Source organism: Vicugna pacos, chromosome 3, assembly GCF_048564905.1.
Source record: "Vicugna pacos chromosome 3, VicPac4, whole genome shotgun sequence".
NCBI classification, from domain to species: Eukaryota; Metazoa; Chordata; class Mammalia; order Artiodactyla; family Camelidae; genus Vicugna; species Vicugna pacos.
The window spans coordinates 1979305-1996514 of NC_132989.1; the positions used below are offsets into that span (position 1 = coordinate 1979305).

Consider the following 17210-nt stretch of genomic DNA (forward strand, 5'->3'; position numbering starts at 1 on the left):
AAGGGCAGACTTTCTGCTTGCTACAGCCCTCCAGCTCTCTCTTACACAAATTCCACTGGCCTTCAAAGTCAGACATTATAGGGGCTCATCTTCCAGTGTAGTACCCTTGGGCTGAGGATCCTGGTGTGGGGTCTGGGCCCCTCACTCTTCGGGGAGAACTTTTGCAGTTGTGATCATCCTCCCGTTTGTATGTTGCCTACCTGGAGATGTGGGCCATAAAATATACTGTGCCTCTCTGCCCCTTCTACCCATCTCATCGTAGTTCCTTCTTAATATCTTTAGTTGTGGAAAATCGCCTCTGCTAGTCTTCAGTTCCTTCTCAGCAGGATAGTTGCTCTGTAAATAGTTGTAATTTTGGTGTGCCCGTGGGAGGAGGTGAGCTCAGGGTCTCACTACTCTCCCATCTTGTCCACTCTTTTACACTCTTTGTTGTTATTGTTTGTGTTCTGAATACACTTAAAAGAGTGCACATTCACCATTTGGATGATGTTTTCTGTAAATATCAGTCAGGTTGAGTTGGTTAAATAGGGTTGGTTAAAATTTCTATATTTGTAGTAATTTTATCTTCTGATGTATGAATCATGGAGAGAAATTTATTAAAATCTACAATGATGATTATCTCTTTTTTTTAGTTTTGCCAGTTTTTGCTAATGAATTTTGGAGTTCTGTTATTGGATACATACGTATTTACTATCAGTAAATTTTCTTTTAGATTGATCCTCTTATTATTAAGCATTGTCCCTCTTTGTCCCCAGTAACGCCCCATGTCTTAATGTTTACTTTTCGCATGTCTTTTCTCCAATTCCCTTCCTTTCAGTGTATCTGTGTCTTTGTATTTCACATTGTTTCTTGTAAACAGGATATAGCTGTGTCTTGCTTCTTTACCCAGACTCACAATCTGCCTTTTAATTAGAGAATTTAGACCACTTACATTTAGTTTGACTAATACGGTTGAAACAATTCCACATTCTTGTTTCTTGTTTTCTGTTTATTCCCTTTGATCTTTACTCCTTTGCTTTTCCTTTCCTGCTTCTACTTTTTCCTCTTTCATTGGCTTTTTAGATAGTATTTCTTGATGCTATTAGGGGTTAGAGTTGTGCTGTCCAATATGGTAGCCACTAGCCACATTAAAATTAAGTTTGAAACTCAGTTCATCATTGCAGCAGCTGCATTTAAGGTGCTCAGTAGCCACCTGCCCCATTACTGTATTAGGCAATACAAATTACTGCAGAAAGTGCTATTAGACAGTTCTGTAGAGACTAAGACCAAGATTTATTCTGGCCAGAATTACCCCAGATCAAGTGAGAAAAGAGCAACATTCTAGTCAGAAGCTGTGTGTTTCAGTTGTGTGTCTGCAGTTCAGATTAGCTGTGTATCTACAGGCAAAACGTCCCACTGCTCTTGGCCTTAGTTTTCTTCTCTAAAGCACAGGGATGATAATTTCTGCTCTTTCTGAGGTGGAAAAGAGTGTTTGTGAAAAAGAAAACTAGAAAATGGTAACATTCTTTATAAAAGTCAAAGCAATTTTCAAAAAAATAAATAACAACTGATTGCCTAGTTTCTATGTTTCGTTTGCTTTTTTAGGTTGCTGACAGAGCTGGAATCTCCTTCTTGGTGGCCCTTTAGCTCCAGGCTTTGGAAGGTGCCATCAGAAACAAAACCCAGCGCGGGCGCCTCCGTGGCTAGTTCCAAAGCTTTTGGAAAAGAAGGGATAGTGATCAGAATTCCTGCTGTTATTTCCCAAAGAACAGAATCTCGGGTTAAACCAGGAAAGTTCACCGTCCTTGTTTCTGGGTTGGAAATCCACGACTCAGACTCCTTGCTCATGCACAGATTTGAAAGAGAAGATGTAGATGACATCAAGGTTCACACACCTTATGAAGTCAGCATCCGCCAGCGATTCATTGGGAAGCCAGACATAGCTTATCGTCTGATATCTGCCAAGATGCCAGAGGTTATCCCCATTTTGGAAGTGCAGTTCAGCAAGAAGATCGAGTTGTTAGAGGATGCCTGGATGTTCGGAAGCACTGCAACCGCTTCCCCAGCAGAGAAGGGCTACTCAGTCTGGCTTGCAGGTGAGTGATCATCAGAGCAGCCTGTGCGCAAGGCTGCTCAGTTCACAGCCATGCTCGGCGCGCCCATGATCTGTACCCAGCGTGATGCGTCACGTGGAGCGGCTGCTGACTTCAGCTCACTAGCACCCGCCCACTTGCTTGTAAAGAGAAATAACTTCAGACCGTTTTCCTTAGTACTTGCCCTGTGAATCTCAAATCAGTCAGGCTTATTATTCTCTTGAGAGCTGTGTGGGTTCCCAAGTAAGTCAGAAATGGTTTGGCTGACTCTTTCAGAACAAAGGAAAGCTCCAGGTTAGGTGTTTTCACCCCTTTCCTCTGTTTGATTTGAGCACCAGCACTTTAGGGTCTTAACTTGCATCATCCCTGCCTACTCTGGTGTGTCTCCAATCCCTCCACCCCAACCCCACATCACTCGTGGTTTTCTTGACATTTAATCGAGGTCTTCCCAGCCCACCATCCAGATGTGCGTTCGGGTCCTGAAATTTGTGGAAACTACGCAGCATCGTGTTTGTAGCATCCACAAGACATTGTGAAACCCTTGCTTTTCCTGGCAGTGTGACTCGGGTCCTCTTGCAGGTCTCTGGGATATGGAGGGTACAGCTGAGTATGGCCCTGGGCGCGAGTGTGGGTGGCAGGGTGTTTGGACACGTCCCCAGGTCTCAGCTTCCTCCCAAGCATGAGGTAAATTGGTGTTATCTGACTTCTTAGGTTTCTCATTCTGATGGATGTCAAGTGACATCTTGGTGGTATTTTTACTATCAGTTTTTGATTGATTGTGAGATGGGGCATCGGGTGCCTTTTATTTACTTTTTGGTCCCAGGACACAGGTTTTGCTTTGTGGGTTGCCTGTTCTGGTTTTGTTGTGGGGGGTTTTGTTGCTTTGTTTTTTGTGTTTTATTTGTTCTATTGGGCTGTCCTTTTTTTTTTTTTTTTTTTCCTGATTTGCAGGAGGTCATTATTCGTTCTAGATATTTATCTCTTTTGACTTGAGAGGCTACCGGTACTTCTCGCAGACTGCCAGCTCCGTTACAGAAATCTCTCATTTTGCTGCGGTCAAGTCCACCATTCTTCTCCTTAAGTTTATTTTTTGAGCCCTGCGTAAGAAATCCCCAAGTCACAAAGTACCTGCTATTTCCTAATAGTAGCGCCACAGGTGATATTACTTCTGTGTTATAGTGATGTATCTAACAAGTGTTAGCCTTTTCTTATTAACTTTGATTGCTGGAGTGTTTAACGTAAAAAATGTGTTTGTTACTATTCCAGTTCCTTTCTTTTATCCTCTTAAGAGATTGATTTCAATTCCAATATGTAACCTGTTTCTCTAACACATGAATATGTTAATGTTACTGTAGATGGCTTCAAGTTTCAAAAAGAAATATACTTGATAATAGATCTGGTCCCTTAAGTTACAAAATATTGCAAATGTTGATGTACAAATTTATAAACTTACTTTCCTGGCATTTCCACATTTTTCTTTGGCTCGCCATTTAAGGCAGGACTCAGAGGCTGGTGTATAAAAGGGACAAGAAGGGAGGACTGTACCAGCCAACATGAGACCCTGAGCAGAAGGACCCTTCAGGAAAAGCCATCTGCAAGCCTAGCCCGGGCAGCCGCTCTCATACCCCAGGCCTCTGAGTTCCCCTTGCGGCTGATTTTCTCTAAGAGGGGCCTTAGCAGGTCCTGGCTGGTGGTACCAGATGCAGAGCACCATGGGCCATTGCTTTTGCTGTTGCTGCTGGAGAATCCGTCTGTGCCAGGCGTGGCGCCGGGTGCCCATAGTCCTGAAAACAAAGCTAAGTACAATAAAACCCGCAGCCCTGGGTTGCGGAACTCTGCCACCTCCGTGGGTTCTGCATCAGGCATGATGGTTTCAGCGAGAGAACACGGCCCAGAATGTTACAGGTGAGATGGCAATGCAAGTGCGTAACGTGTGGCGCAGAAAACCGCGCTGTACAAGTGAGAAGAGCGCATGCTTGCTGGGCCTCACTGTTGTGGGCACCAGCCAGTGGGAGGTGGGGTGCTGGGCTCTGACCCTGAGCATCCAGGTGGCAGATGGGGCAGGAGAGGAGCAGGGCATGTGTGCCAGCACCTCTGCAGCTGTGGTGAGACTGCAGGAAGCTGGGTGAGTGTGGATTGTGCGGGGCCGCCCATCAGGAAGAAGTGAATGGGCCTCTTGGGCACAACCTGAGGCAGCTGACGACAGGCTGAACGCCTTCTCCTCAGGGAAGCTGCAGATACACTTTTAAGGTCTTACAACTGATTAAACCAGGCCCAGCAGATTGTTTAGGACAGACTCCGTTACCTAAAGTCAGCCAATGGTGAGCCTTCACCACATCTAGATACCTTCCCAGCAACATCTAGATTTGAGTTGGATTGAGTAACTGGGGACTATGGCCTCGCCCATCACAGTAAGAGCTTGTATGTGTGTGGAATGAGCTGAGCCGCATCCAGGGTGACAGATGGATTTTCATCTCAGTGCTAACTTTAGCCTCTGGGTAGGATTTCTATAGCGTGTGTGAATCTAGACCGAGCCAGAAGTGCCATCCTCCCCTTGTGAGGCCGCCCTCCCTGGGTGAGGCAGGTGTACCTTACAGCTGTGAATTTGGAGAGACACAGGTGACAAGGAGCTATGTTTGAAAGAAGCCAGCATGCTGAGTTCAGTAAGCAAGATGGTATCTAATTTGCTTGGAACTTCACAGTCCTGTCAGCCCGGTGATGAGAGCTTCCTTCCCGCTGTCGCCTCTCTCGTGTCTGTCGGCGCCTCCGTTTTTATTGTTCTACGTTGGAAACTATAGAAGCAGCTGAGGTGGAAACCATGACTTTTAAAATCTCACAAATACATTCCCCTCCTTGATGAGCTATTTTGGTAAAATGTATGGCCAGAAGGTGGCGGTCTAGTAACAGGGGACCCGTGTTTGCCAGGAGTCAGTGTCTAAAAGAACTTTCCAGAGAGCTGTGTAGTAACGTATAGTGTGGACAGGTGAGGGCCTGGGGTGGCCCGGCCAGCAGCTGGGGGAGGAGGAAGTCCCCTGGGCTTCAGGAGCTGGAAATGGCTCAGGCGGACAGATTTCATCGTAGGGAAGTTATAGATTGCTGTTTTTCTGCAGAGCAGCTTTAAAATAATCTTTTAAATTTTACAGTAGTTTCAGACTTGAGAAAAAGAGGAAAGTACAGACAGTTCCCCCGTCTCCCACACCTAGTTTCCCCTAATGTAAACGTCACCTTGCGTTCGTATCATTCACTGTCACAACTAGTGCACCTGCCCTGATAACGTCTCTATTCACTGAAGTCTGTGTTCATCCCGATTTCTGTATGTTTTACTGTTCCCGAATCCCATCCAGGATCCTACGTGACGTTTTGGCGTCTCGTCTACTCAGACTCTTCTTGACTGTGGCAGTTTGTCTGACGCTCCTTGTTTTGATGATCTGGAAGAGCTTTAGGGGTGGTGGTCAGGTTTTTGTAGACCCTCCCCCAGTTGGACTTTGTCTCGTGTTGCCTCATGATCCACTGGGGCGATGAGTTTCGGGAGGAAGGCCACGGTGCTCTTATCAGATGAGAGCAAGGGCTGTGCATAACATGTTTAAGAGTTTTTTTGTGCTGATTTTTGTTTTCGCCGTTTGCCATCTGTACCTTCTGAGGGGCCTTCACCTGGTTTAGGAGGACTCTGGTCACCCGCTCACGGACCCTGCAGGCATCTCGCCTCGCACGTGCCCTCTGGTGCCGCCGCCCTCGGGTTTGCTGCTTGGCTTTCCGCCCTGGGACGTGTGCTCCAGAATCGGACCCAAGTCTGTCTTCTCCCACCCCACCTCTAGCACCCAGGACAGGCCTGCGTAACCAGAGGGCACTCGCGTCTCTGTGTGATAGTAAACTTCTGGGGCATTGAAGTCTCTGTACAGGGTCATTAATTTAAGACCATCTTTTGAAGCAGTGAAGTCCTGGTCCTGGGATATGGCACCACGCTTGACCAGCAGACTTCATGTGGTCACTAGGACGTGGGTCTGAGGCTGAGCACCAGCAGACCCCTCCGTGTGGTCACCAGGACGCACCACTGCACTGACTCACTGACTACAGACAGGCCCCATGTGGGCACTAGGATGTGATCCCTGATGACCGACAGACCCCTGGGGGCTGCGTGGCCCCCATCCACTTGATCCTTCCAAGGCCCCGTGAGTCTAAGCCGCACACCATATAATTTTGTAAATTTGTGAAGTTAAGTTTTTTAAAGAGTAGTCAGTGGAGATTGCTGTCTCTCCCCGTTTCAGCTTTCTCTCTCTTATACTTCCTGTTGTGTTGAGGACTTGGGGCATTTTGAGTTTTTTTCTGAAGGGGCTTCCACCCTGGTTATATAAGCTTCTGGGTCCATCCCTGGGTAAAGCTGCCATTTTCCTGTGTCATCAGTGGGGCGTTTGGGGCCCAGAGACAAGGAGAGAGCTTTGCCCATGGCTGGACCTGCTTGGAGCGGTTTTTCTGCTCTCAGGTCAGGCCCTGGTGGTCTTTGCGCAGCACTTACGGTGAAGTCTGGAGTCTGTGTCTGATGCGTAAGGGAGACTGGTGTCCTGGCGCCGGCCCTGCCAACCCAGCCCGCGCTCAGGTTTCCCCCAGATGCCTCCTTGTTATTGGAAAGTGGCATCATCTCTAAGTTCCCATGTGGCTTGAGCAGTTTGTGCTTATTTTGTTTCACTGAGGTAACTAATGACTTTTGAGATAAAAATCACCTAATACTGAGCCAAGTTAATTTGTTTCGGAAGATATTTCAAAGCACTGAAGAAGTAACTGAGTCAGCCACTCAGGTCTCAGCACAGAGGCCTGGGAGTGGCCAAGCCTCGCCAGGAACCTGCTGATCCCATGGCTCATTGCGTAAAACATCCCTGATTAGTGTATTCCAGGAAGAAAAATCCTCAATTTTGGCTTTCTGGTTGTTCAAGCAATCCCTTTTGTTAAACATTCAGAGACAGTATGTCTCTGTAATAATAGGTGTTAAAATGGACACCGCAGTGAGAGAACAGGAGCGCAGTGTGAATCAGACACGTGCCTTGCTCTCAGAGAAGCTAGCTGGGGATCCTAGGTTGAAAAGATACGGGAAGAAAAAAAGCAGTGCAGTGCCACACACGTTGCTGTCAAAGGTGTGCAGACTGAATGGTACCAGGTCAGATGAGGGAAAATTGCTGCTGATGGAAGGGCTGAGAAGAGAACTTGCCTCCTCCATACTCGAGCTGGGGGACATCTGTCTGCACGACACGTACCGGGCGGGTGCAGGGCGGGCAGAGGGGCTGGAACAGGAGTCTGCAGGGTCAGGGAGCAGAGTTAGGAAGGGGGCACAGGCTGAGGGAGGGGTTTGCTCTCACCCAGCAGGCCATAGAACCACCGTTGCCGTAGACGAGCGAAGTGTAATTCGCCATCACATCACTAGTAACATTTTCACGTCGTGTGCTGAGCTGGCCTTTCCTGTAGGCTAATAATAACTGGTAGAACGCAGGCTCTATTCCAGCCATCACGTTGTCCAGCGCAGCTCTGATGCTGAGTGTTCTGTTGCTGTTTTGGAAGAGTGCTTTTCATTACGCACCATCTGAGTGACATTTTTAGATCATGGAAGACAAAGCAGCAATGAGCGGTGTGCGATGGAGAATTCTGTGCTAATTAATAAGCGTGTTGGAGGAGGGTGGCGCTTTGGAGATTCTAAAACACAGGTTGTGAAAACAATTTGGTTGATTACAACTGGCTTTTTTTTCTTGAGCTTAGAATTTTATTTTATTTTTTGAGTTATAGTCAGTTTACAATGTGTGTCAGTTTCTGGGGTACAGACAAGCAGCTCTTACGTAAAGAACAGCACGGGAAAGCACGTGTGAGTGCGTGGCGTGTGCTAAGGGTTCTGTCTTAAGAGACGTCTTCAGCCCTCCGAGGTGCACGTGAGGATGCCACTGTCCTGTGTCGTCTCCTCACGGTGGCACACTGTTACAGAATGTGAAGGCTCTCACATAGGGCCTCCTTCCCTGGGGAGATGGGCCCGGGGAGGGTTCGGCCCGCAGGTGTGGGACCCTGGGGTCTTGCCTCCATGCAGGTTTGGCTTTACATCAGCTGGTTCCTGAACTTACTCTGTCTGGCTTATTAGGCCCTTCTTCTCTCTAGGATCGCGAGAAACGTGCTTTCTTGTCCTCATTCCAGCCTGCGTTTATCCGAGGTGAGGCCAGGCCTTCTTTGCTCAGCCAGGCACTCTCAGGAAGTGTTAATTTGTAAGAATTTTTTTAAGAAGTAAGAATCAAGGGGATGTTTGTGTGCACGTTGGAGGTGGCTGGTCTCTCCCCGGGAAGGGCGAACTTGCGCGGTTGGCACGTCCTGGAGGCACCGCCTGGGCTTCTGCTTTTCAGGCCCAGCGAGGACTTTACGCTGAAATGGATTTCCTTTCCTCACAGTGTGTTTATCAGCTGCTCCAGGCTGTTCTGATGAAAGGCAGCTCTACCTACCACTGCTAGGGTCCTAGGAAGGAAGTGGGGGTCCCGCCTTTGCTCCCCCCAATTTTGTTGATGCAGAGAAGGCTGCTGAAAAGACTTGGTGCAGAAATCCAGACTGCTAGTTCTCAGCCCAGTGTCCTTGCTGCTTCCCAGTGTCCTGATGAATAAACATAGCCATACGACATACCTGAGGTGGCCCGTATTATGGAGAAGAGGCGACAGACTAATCTGTGCTCTTCTCTGGGCCCCAAAGTACCAGAGCTGCAGTTGGAGGCAGCTCTTTAAATAAATGATTATCACCATTTCTCGCCAAGCTGCCCTTCCGCTCCTTAGCGAGATTCCCTAGGAGCTGGTGTGTGAGCAAAAACACCCCTGAGCAGTGCCTAGCCACATCCAGTTCTCTGGCTCACCCCAACCTCAGCACACTCCACATTCAGTTTTGCTCGACCCGTCCATTTCCGTGCTCTCTGGAACCACAGTGTTTCGTGGGACAATCAGATGGCAGTACAGTTCCTAGTAGTGTATTTCATGTACACTTCACCAGGGTTCAACAAGTATTGTTTCATACTCCAAATCTATAATCTTCTCCAGAAAAAAAAAAAGACTCATGGATAAAGGACCTTTCTTCTAAAATTCAGTTATGGAACTAGACCCTGAATATTTACAGTGTCGCGCCCTCTGATCAGTGTGGGGTAAGGAAGCAGCCCTGGATTAGGGTAGAAGGCAAAGTTCAGGCAGGTTTCACACACAGTCAGCTTGGCAGAGGCTGGGGGGGCAGACCACCACACCCACTGCCCCAGCAAGGGCAGAGGCACAAAACCAGCAGATGCCTATGAAAACACTTCGTCAACCCGAAGAGCTCTGACGGTCTTAAACACCACTTTTTGTAAAGTTCTGAATGCTCTTGCGTTGTTCACACCTTCTGGAAGATGCCACTGCTGTTTGACTTTCCATTTCAGCATCTGGACCGACGGACCATGCCTTGCACAGCGAGCCCTCCTCAGGGAGCCAGGAAGGCAGGCCACTTCAGCTACAGACGAGCGAGCTGTTAATTTCTGACGGGGACGCCCAGGAACTGAGACAGGTAACATGCATTCGTGTTGCCACCTCCAGGTGACTCATTTCTCTTTCCTGCCTGAAAACAACTCTCCACTGGTTTATGCTTGCCTCTCACCTACAAGGAACTGCTAGGCTATGCATCTGAATTTCTCAGCTACCTGTGGCTGGAGAAGGAGAGAAAGGGCAGCACCCATCTGAGTCCTAGCATTCTGTGTCATGCAGACGCACAGCCTTCCTGTGCACACAGTAGTCCTGGCAGCCACCTCTGCCTGTTGTACGTGTGTGTATGTGTGTGCATATGTGCTGTGTACATGCCACATGCACACACATATGCACACGTGGGGTCTGGCATGTGTGGGGGCTGTGGGTGTGTGACATATGCACATGTATGCGTGTGTGGTATGTGTGCTGTGTGTGCACATGTATGCAGCACCTGTATGTGTATGCTGTGTGTGTGCCATGTGTGCATGTGCAGTGCCTGTACAAATATGTGCTGTGTGTGCACACCACCTGTTTGTGTACAGTTGAGAGTGCTTGCTCTCTCAGATCTCTCTCAAGTGCTCAACACTGGATTCTTGAGGCAGCTTGCCACTTTTTGACCAGGAAGGTGAAGTTTAAGTAATATATGATAGAAAGATTTTCAGCTTATTTTCCTGTGTTACTGTTGGGCAAGGGGGAGGGCATAGCTCAGGTGGAGGAGCACATGCTTAGCACACAGAAGGTCCTGGGTTCAGTCCCCAGTACCTCCTCTAAAAATAAGTAAATCAACCTAAATTACCCCCTGCAATAAAAATAAATAAATAAAAGTATATAAAAAGAAATTTAAAAAAATGTTGGACAACACAGTGGCTTTTTTTTTTAATAATTATATAGCAGATACCTAGATGTATCATTTCATTCATAAATATTTCAGTATGTAGCTTTAAAAGATAAGACTGTTTTTTAAAAAATCAACACAGTACCATGCTGACCTTTAAAAAAGAAAAAGTAAATTCTTTGATATCATCAGTCATCGAGTCAGTGCTCAGATTTCCCTAGTCACCTCATTTAGGAAAATCTGTTGCATGTTTGTTCCGATCAGAATCCTCATGAGGCCCACACGTTGCCCTCAGTGAAGTGCCTTTAATGTGTAGCTTTCCTCTACTATCTGGTCTTTTTTCTTTGCAGTTTATTTGGTGAAAAAACTAAATTGTTTCTCTGTCGAGATTTTGTAGTTTGCATCTTCCTGACTTGGCTCCCTGGTGGCGAGCTGCCGGCTCCCTGCCCTGGGCTTCCTGCAGGTCAGTTCGTAGCTCTAGAGGTGCCGTGAGATTCGGGCTCCATCTTGGAGAGACTGTTTCCTCGGACTGCACACTTGCATCAAGGCATGTGAGAGACCATGTGTCTTTGAAACTTGTTTTTAAACACATTTTTTATGTGTCTTTATAGGCACAGACTCCTGTAAGTTCTGTCTTTTCCTATTTGGGAAAAAGTGTTCATCTTTGCTATGAGGTATTTGAAATATACATGATCTGTCACTTTTTCCCTTCTGATCTAACATAATCACTTTTAGTAATGACACACAGAAGTGCTGCTTTCTAGTGACAATGAGCAGATTCTGCAGGTTACTAATCACTTCATTTTTCAGTTTTATTAGGTAGAGTTGTTACAATTTGACTGCACATATACAATATATTGTATGTAAATACAGTTATACAATATACTGCATGTATTTTTTTAGTTTGCATATCTGTGCTGTTCACTGTTTCTGAGAACAGTTTAGAGTTTTAGCTTTTTAATTATCAAAGGAATAAAGCCAACCACAAAATAAGAATCAACAATACAGTAATCCAATCATAAAGGACAGTCAAGTGTGCTTACACATATTTAAGAAATCAATCATCTAAGTTATAAATAATAAGTAGTTCTTTTTTTTTTTTAGATTCCACATATAAGTGATGTCATATAGCATTTTTCTTTCTCTTTCCGGCCCACTTCACTTAGAATGATGATTTCCGGGTCCATGCGTGTTGCTTCAAATGGCATTATTTTATTCTTTTTTATGCCTGAGTAGTATTCCATTGCATATATATATACCACATCTTTTTTAACCAGTCATCCATTGATGCACATTTGAGTTGTTTCCATGCCTTCATCATTGTAAATAGTGCTGCTATGAACATTGGGGTGCATGTGTCTTTTGGAATTATATTTTTCTCCATTTATATGCCCAGGAGTGTGATTGCTGAATCACATAGTAAGTCTTTTTTTTTAGTTTTTTAAGGAACCTCCATACTGTCCTCCATAGTGGCTACACCAAACTACATTCCCATCAGCAGTGTAGGAGGGTTCCCTTTTCTCCACACACTCTCTAGCATTTATCATTTGTAGACTTTTTAATGATGTCACTCTGGATGGTATGAGGTGATACCTCATTGTAGTTTTGATCTCCATTTTTCTGACAATTAGTGATGCTGAGCATTTTCTCATGTGCCTGTTGGCCATTTGTATGTCTTCATTGGAGAATTGCTTCCTTAGGTCTTCTGCCCACTTTTTGACTGGGCTGCTTGCTTTTTTGATACTAAGATGTATGAGCTGTTTATTATGGAAGTTAGTCCCTTGTTGGTCGCTTCATTTGCAAATATTTTCTCCCATTTGATAGATTGTCTTTTCATTTTGTTGATGGTATCCTTAGCTGTGCAAAAGGTTTTAAGTTTAATTAGATCCTATTTGTTAAGTTTTGCTTTTGTTTCCATAAGCTGGTTCAAAAATATATTGCTGTGATTTATGTCTGAGAGTGTTTTGCCTGTGTTTTCCTCTAGAAGTCTTACAGTATCTGGTCTTACATTTAAGTCTTTAATCCATTTTGAGTTTATATTTGTATATCATGTTAGAGAACGTTCTAATTGCAGTTTTTCACAGTAGCTGTCCAGTTTCCCAGCACCACTTGTTGAAGAGACTGTCTTTTCTCAATTGTATATTTTTGCCTCTTTTGTTGTAGATTAATTGACCATAAGTGTGTGAATTTATTTCTGGACTTTCTATCCTGTTCCATTGATCTGTGTCTGTTTTTGTGGCAGTGCCATGCTGTTTTGATTACTGTAGCTTTGTAGTATAGTCTGAAGTCAGGGAGCATGATTCCCCCAGCTCTGTTCTTTTTCAAGATTGTTTTGGCTATTTGGGATCTTTTGTGTTTCCATACAGATTTTAACATTTTTTGTTTCAGCTCTGTGAAGAATGTCTTTGGTAATTTGATAGGGACTGCATTGAATCTGTATATTGCCTTGTGTACTATGGCCATTTTAACAATATTGATTCTTCCAATCCAAGAACACAGTATATCATTCCATTTGCTTATGTCATCTTCCCTTTCCTTCATCAGTGTCTTACAGTTTACAGAGTACAGGACTTTTGCCTCCTTGGGTAGTTTTATTCCTAGGTATGTTATTCTTTTTGGTGCATTGGTTAATGGTATCATTTCCTTAATTTCCCTTTTTGCTGTTTCATTGTTAGTGTATACAAATGTAACTGATTTTTGTATATTAATTATGTATCCTGCAACTTTACCAAATTCATTGATAAATTCTAGTAGTTTTCTGGCTGCTTCTTTAGGGTTTTCTGTGTATCGTATCCTGTCATCTGCAAACAGTGACAATTTTCCTTCTTCCTTTCCAATTTGGATTCCTTTTATTTCTTTTTCTTCTCTGATTGCTGTGGCTAGGACTTTCAAAATTATATTGAATAAAGCGGCAAGAGTGGGCATCCTTGTCTTGTTCCTGATATTAGAGGAAGTGCTTTCAGCTCTTCCCCGTTAAGCATAATGTTAGCTGTGGGTTTGTCATATGTGGCCTTTATTATGTTGAGGTATGTTCCGTCTGTGTCCACTTTCTGGAGAGATTTTATCAGAAATGGATGTTGAATTTTGTCAAAAGCTTTTTCTGCATCTGTTGAGTTGATCATATGGTTTTTATCCTTCAACTTGTTACTGTGGTGTATCACGCTGATTGATTTGTGGATATTGACAAATCCCTGCATCCCTGGGATAAGTCCCACTTGATCATGGTGTGTGATCCTTTAATGTGTTGTAGTCAGTTTGCTAGTATTTTGTTGAGGATTTTTACATGTATATTCATGAGTAGTATTGGCCAGTAATTTTTTTTGTGTGTTATATCTTTGTCTGTTTTTGCTTATCAGGGTGATGATGGCCTCATAGAGTGAGTTTGGAAGTGTTACTTCCTCTGCAATTTTTTGGAATAATTTCAGAAGGACAGGTGTTAACTCATCTCTAAATGTTTGGTAGAATCCACCATGAAGCCACCTGGTCCTGGACTTTTGTTTGTTGGGAGGTTTTTAATTACTGATTCAATTTCAGTGCTGGTAATTGGTCTGTTCATACTGTCCATTTCTTCTGGGTTCAGTCTTGGTGAATTGTACCTTTCTAAGACATTGTCCATTTCTTCTGTGTTGTCCTTTTTGTTGGCGTCTAGCTCCTCATAGTAGCCTCTTGTGATCCCTTATATTTCTGTGGAATTGGTTGTAACTTCTCCTTTTTCATTTCTGATTTTATTAATTTGGGCCCCCTCCCTTTTTTCCTTAAAGAGTCTGACTAAAGGTTTATTAGTTTAGCTTTTCAAAGAACCAACTTTTAGTTTCTGTTGTTTTGGTTTTTAGTCTCTGTTTCATTTATTTCTGCTCTAATCCTTATGATTTCTTTTCTTCTACTAACTCTGGGGTTTGTTTGTTCTTCCTTTTGCAGCTACTTTAGGTATAAGATTAGGATGTTTACTTGAGATTTTTCTTGTTTCCTGAGGTAAACTTGTATCGCTATAAACTTCCCTCTGAGAACTGCTTTTGCTGTGTCCCAGAGGTTTTGGATTGTTGTATTTTCATTTTCATTTGTCTCAAAGTATTTTCTGGTGTCTTCTCTGATTTCTGCAGTGAGCCACTAGTTGTTTAGTAGCATATTATTTAGCCTCCACGTGTTTAAGTTTTTGCAGTGTTTTTCTTGTAGTTGATTTCTAGCCTTATAGCCTTGTGGTCAGAAAGATGCTTGGTACGATTTTAATTTTCTTAAATTTGCTGAGGCTAGCTCTGTGGGCCAGCATGTGGTCAATTCTGAAGAATGTTCCATGTGCACTTGGGGAGAATGTGTGTTCTGTTGCTTTCGGATGGAATGCTCTATAGATATCAATTAAGTCTGTCTGGTCTAATGTGTTATTTAGGGCCTGTGTTTCCTTATTGATTTTCTGTCTGGATGATCTGTCCATTGATGTAAGTGGGGTGTTAAGGTCCCCCACTGTTATTGTGTTATGGTCACTGTATAAGGGATTTGTCTTTTTATGTCTGATAACAACTGCCTTATATATTGAGGTGCTCCTATGTTGGGTGCGTATGTATTTACAATTATTACATCCTCTTCTTGGATTGATCCCTTATGCATTCTGTAGTGTCCTTCTTTGTCTCTTGTAACAGTCTTTATTTTAAAATCTACTTTGTCTGATACAAGTGTTGCTAACTCCAGCTTTCCTTTGGTTCCCGTTTGCATGGAATATCTTTTTCTGTCCTCTTATTTTCAGCCTGCCTGTGTCTCTAGCTCTGAAATGGGTCTCTTGTAGACAGCATATATATGGGTCTTGGTTTTGTATCCATTCAACCAATCTGTGTCTTTTGGTTGGAGTGTTTAATCCATTTACATTTAAGGTAATTATCAATACGTATGTTCTTATTGCCATTTTGTTTATTGTTTTGGGTTTATTTTTGTAGGTCTTTTATTTTTCCTCTTTCTTTTTCTCTTTTTTTGTGCTTGGATGACTAGAGAAGTTCCTTTAACCTTTGTTGTAAATCTGGTTTGGAGGTGCTGAATTCTTTTAACTTTTGCTTATCTGTGAAGCTTTTGATTTCTCCATCAAGTCTGAATGAGAGGCTTGCTGGATAGAGTATTCTTGGTTGTAAGTTTTTCCCTTAGATGGTGCCACTCCCTTCTGTCCTGAAGGGTTTCTACTGAAAAATCAACTGATAACTAATCACTTCTTTTGATAGGGTTATTGACTTCAGAACACTGTAGATCTCTACCTCCAGGCTTGAGAAACCCTCGTACTATAAAGACAAATGTACTTGTCCTCCTGAGAGTGAATGAGAGTGCATATAGGCCTTGGGCTGGTAGGATCTTGGACCCCCCTACCCACCCTCCAACAAAAGTGTCTGTGGCTGAGATGAGCTCTTCTGTGTCCCACAGCTGTGTTGAGGCTGAAGCAATATCATGGCTTTTTCATGGGAAATATGGGGATTTTATCTGTTAATTCTGATGGTGGACATGTAGTTTGAGAGGACCCTTCCAATTTCAAATACCCAGTCTCTACCACCATGTCCAATGTGCCCTTCCCATAAAAGCCATGATAGAATGTAAGGGTTCAGGATGAATGCACCGACAGCAGTGAGTAGAATAAGATTCCTCAGTGACCACTGAGATTGCCCTTCTTTCCCGTGAAAGAGTGTGTCTGTGTGGTTGATTCTGACTGTCGTCAACAAGTCTTAGTGGGCCCTGTGGCATGCATGCTGGGAACAGTGGATGCCGTGGTCATGAATCAGGATGCTGGCTTCAGGACAGAGGAAGTGGTGATCCCTGAGCAGCTGGGCCGGGAAGCCCCATGCACAGGAGGGGCAGGGCTTCGTCCTAGGTAGCTGCCTCGTTCTCCTTCCCTGCAGGGAGAACCTGGTTTCCTAAGAGATTGTCTTTTTGAGGTAAAACACATGTTTCATATTTAGAGAAGAATTCTGAGCTGTATAGTTGAAGCTCAGGCCTAAGTAGGAATGAGTTAAATTTCCGGGGGGAACGAAAATGCAAGAAAATCTGCCTCCATTCATCTGTGGTTTCAGTGCAGATGCTATTAAAGTCATCATGTGGAAATGGGTCTCGGTGACCTAAACTGCATCTTGGGTGCCAGAGAGAAGATCGGTCACGATTTCCCCAGGGGTCAGCCATGCTCAGGGCTGTGCGGCCGCCCCCTGCACGCTGGGCCCCTGCAGCGGGCGTGTGGCTCCGGCTGCTGCGGCTGTGGCCGTCCACCCTCCGCTGTGGGAGGGCACGTGGTGCGGGCGGCCGGGAGAGGAATCAGAGTCCCTGAGATGGGTTTGGCAGAGTCTCTCGAATCATTTCCAGTGTTTGATGCGCTCACCTTTGCTGCCTCAGAACTGCTACTCTTTCATTACCAAGTCTTTGTCTACCAAACATTTGATACAGCATTTGGAAGTGTCAAACACAAGCGGCCGGGCTCCACCCCGAGAGTATGTAAAGTGTCTTCTTGATTTCTTAATCTCCAGTTCTCTGGCTTGCCCTGTGTTTGGTGTTTTTTTCATCCTGCCTCCCTCTTTCAGCCAAAAGGATTCAGAGAAAAAGCTGGCCCAGGTCTCATCTCCTGGTTTATCAGGCACCAGCCTGGTTGCGGGGACCAGCACTGTGTGAACTCTGGGACACCAGCGAGGGGAGGCTTGCACAGGATGCTCTTGTCATTTCCCATAAAGAGGGACGCACAGAGTGTGGACTCGTGGCAAATTTTTAGGTCATAGTTTTGAACTTTGATTATATTCAGGCATTTAGTCTGCCTATATTGTATGTGATACCTTTATAAACAATAAAACACAAAAATGT

At 44.5% G+C, this 17210-nt stretch overlaps 1 protein-coding gene across 3 annotated transcripts in view; it reads left to right on the forward strand.

Annotated features, from left to right (window-relative positions):
* Nucleotides 1-17210, forward strand: part of SNAP47 (synaptosome associated protein 47) — a 60674-nt gene that overhangs the window by 26797 nt on the left and 16667 nt on the right. For 2 of the 3 annotated variants that reach the window (XM_072952587.1, XM_072952591.1), the window contains 2 exons: nucleotides 1585-2075; nucleotides 9484-9608. In XM_072952587.1, the coding sequence (XP_072808688.1) occupies nucleotides 1585-2075; nucleotides 9484-9608 (616 nt within the window). The remainder of the gene's footprint in view (nucleotides 1-1584; nucleotides 2076-9483; nucleotides 9609-17210) is intronic. The other variant, XM_072952600.1, reaches the window with a different exon arrangement.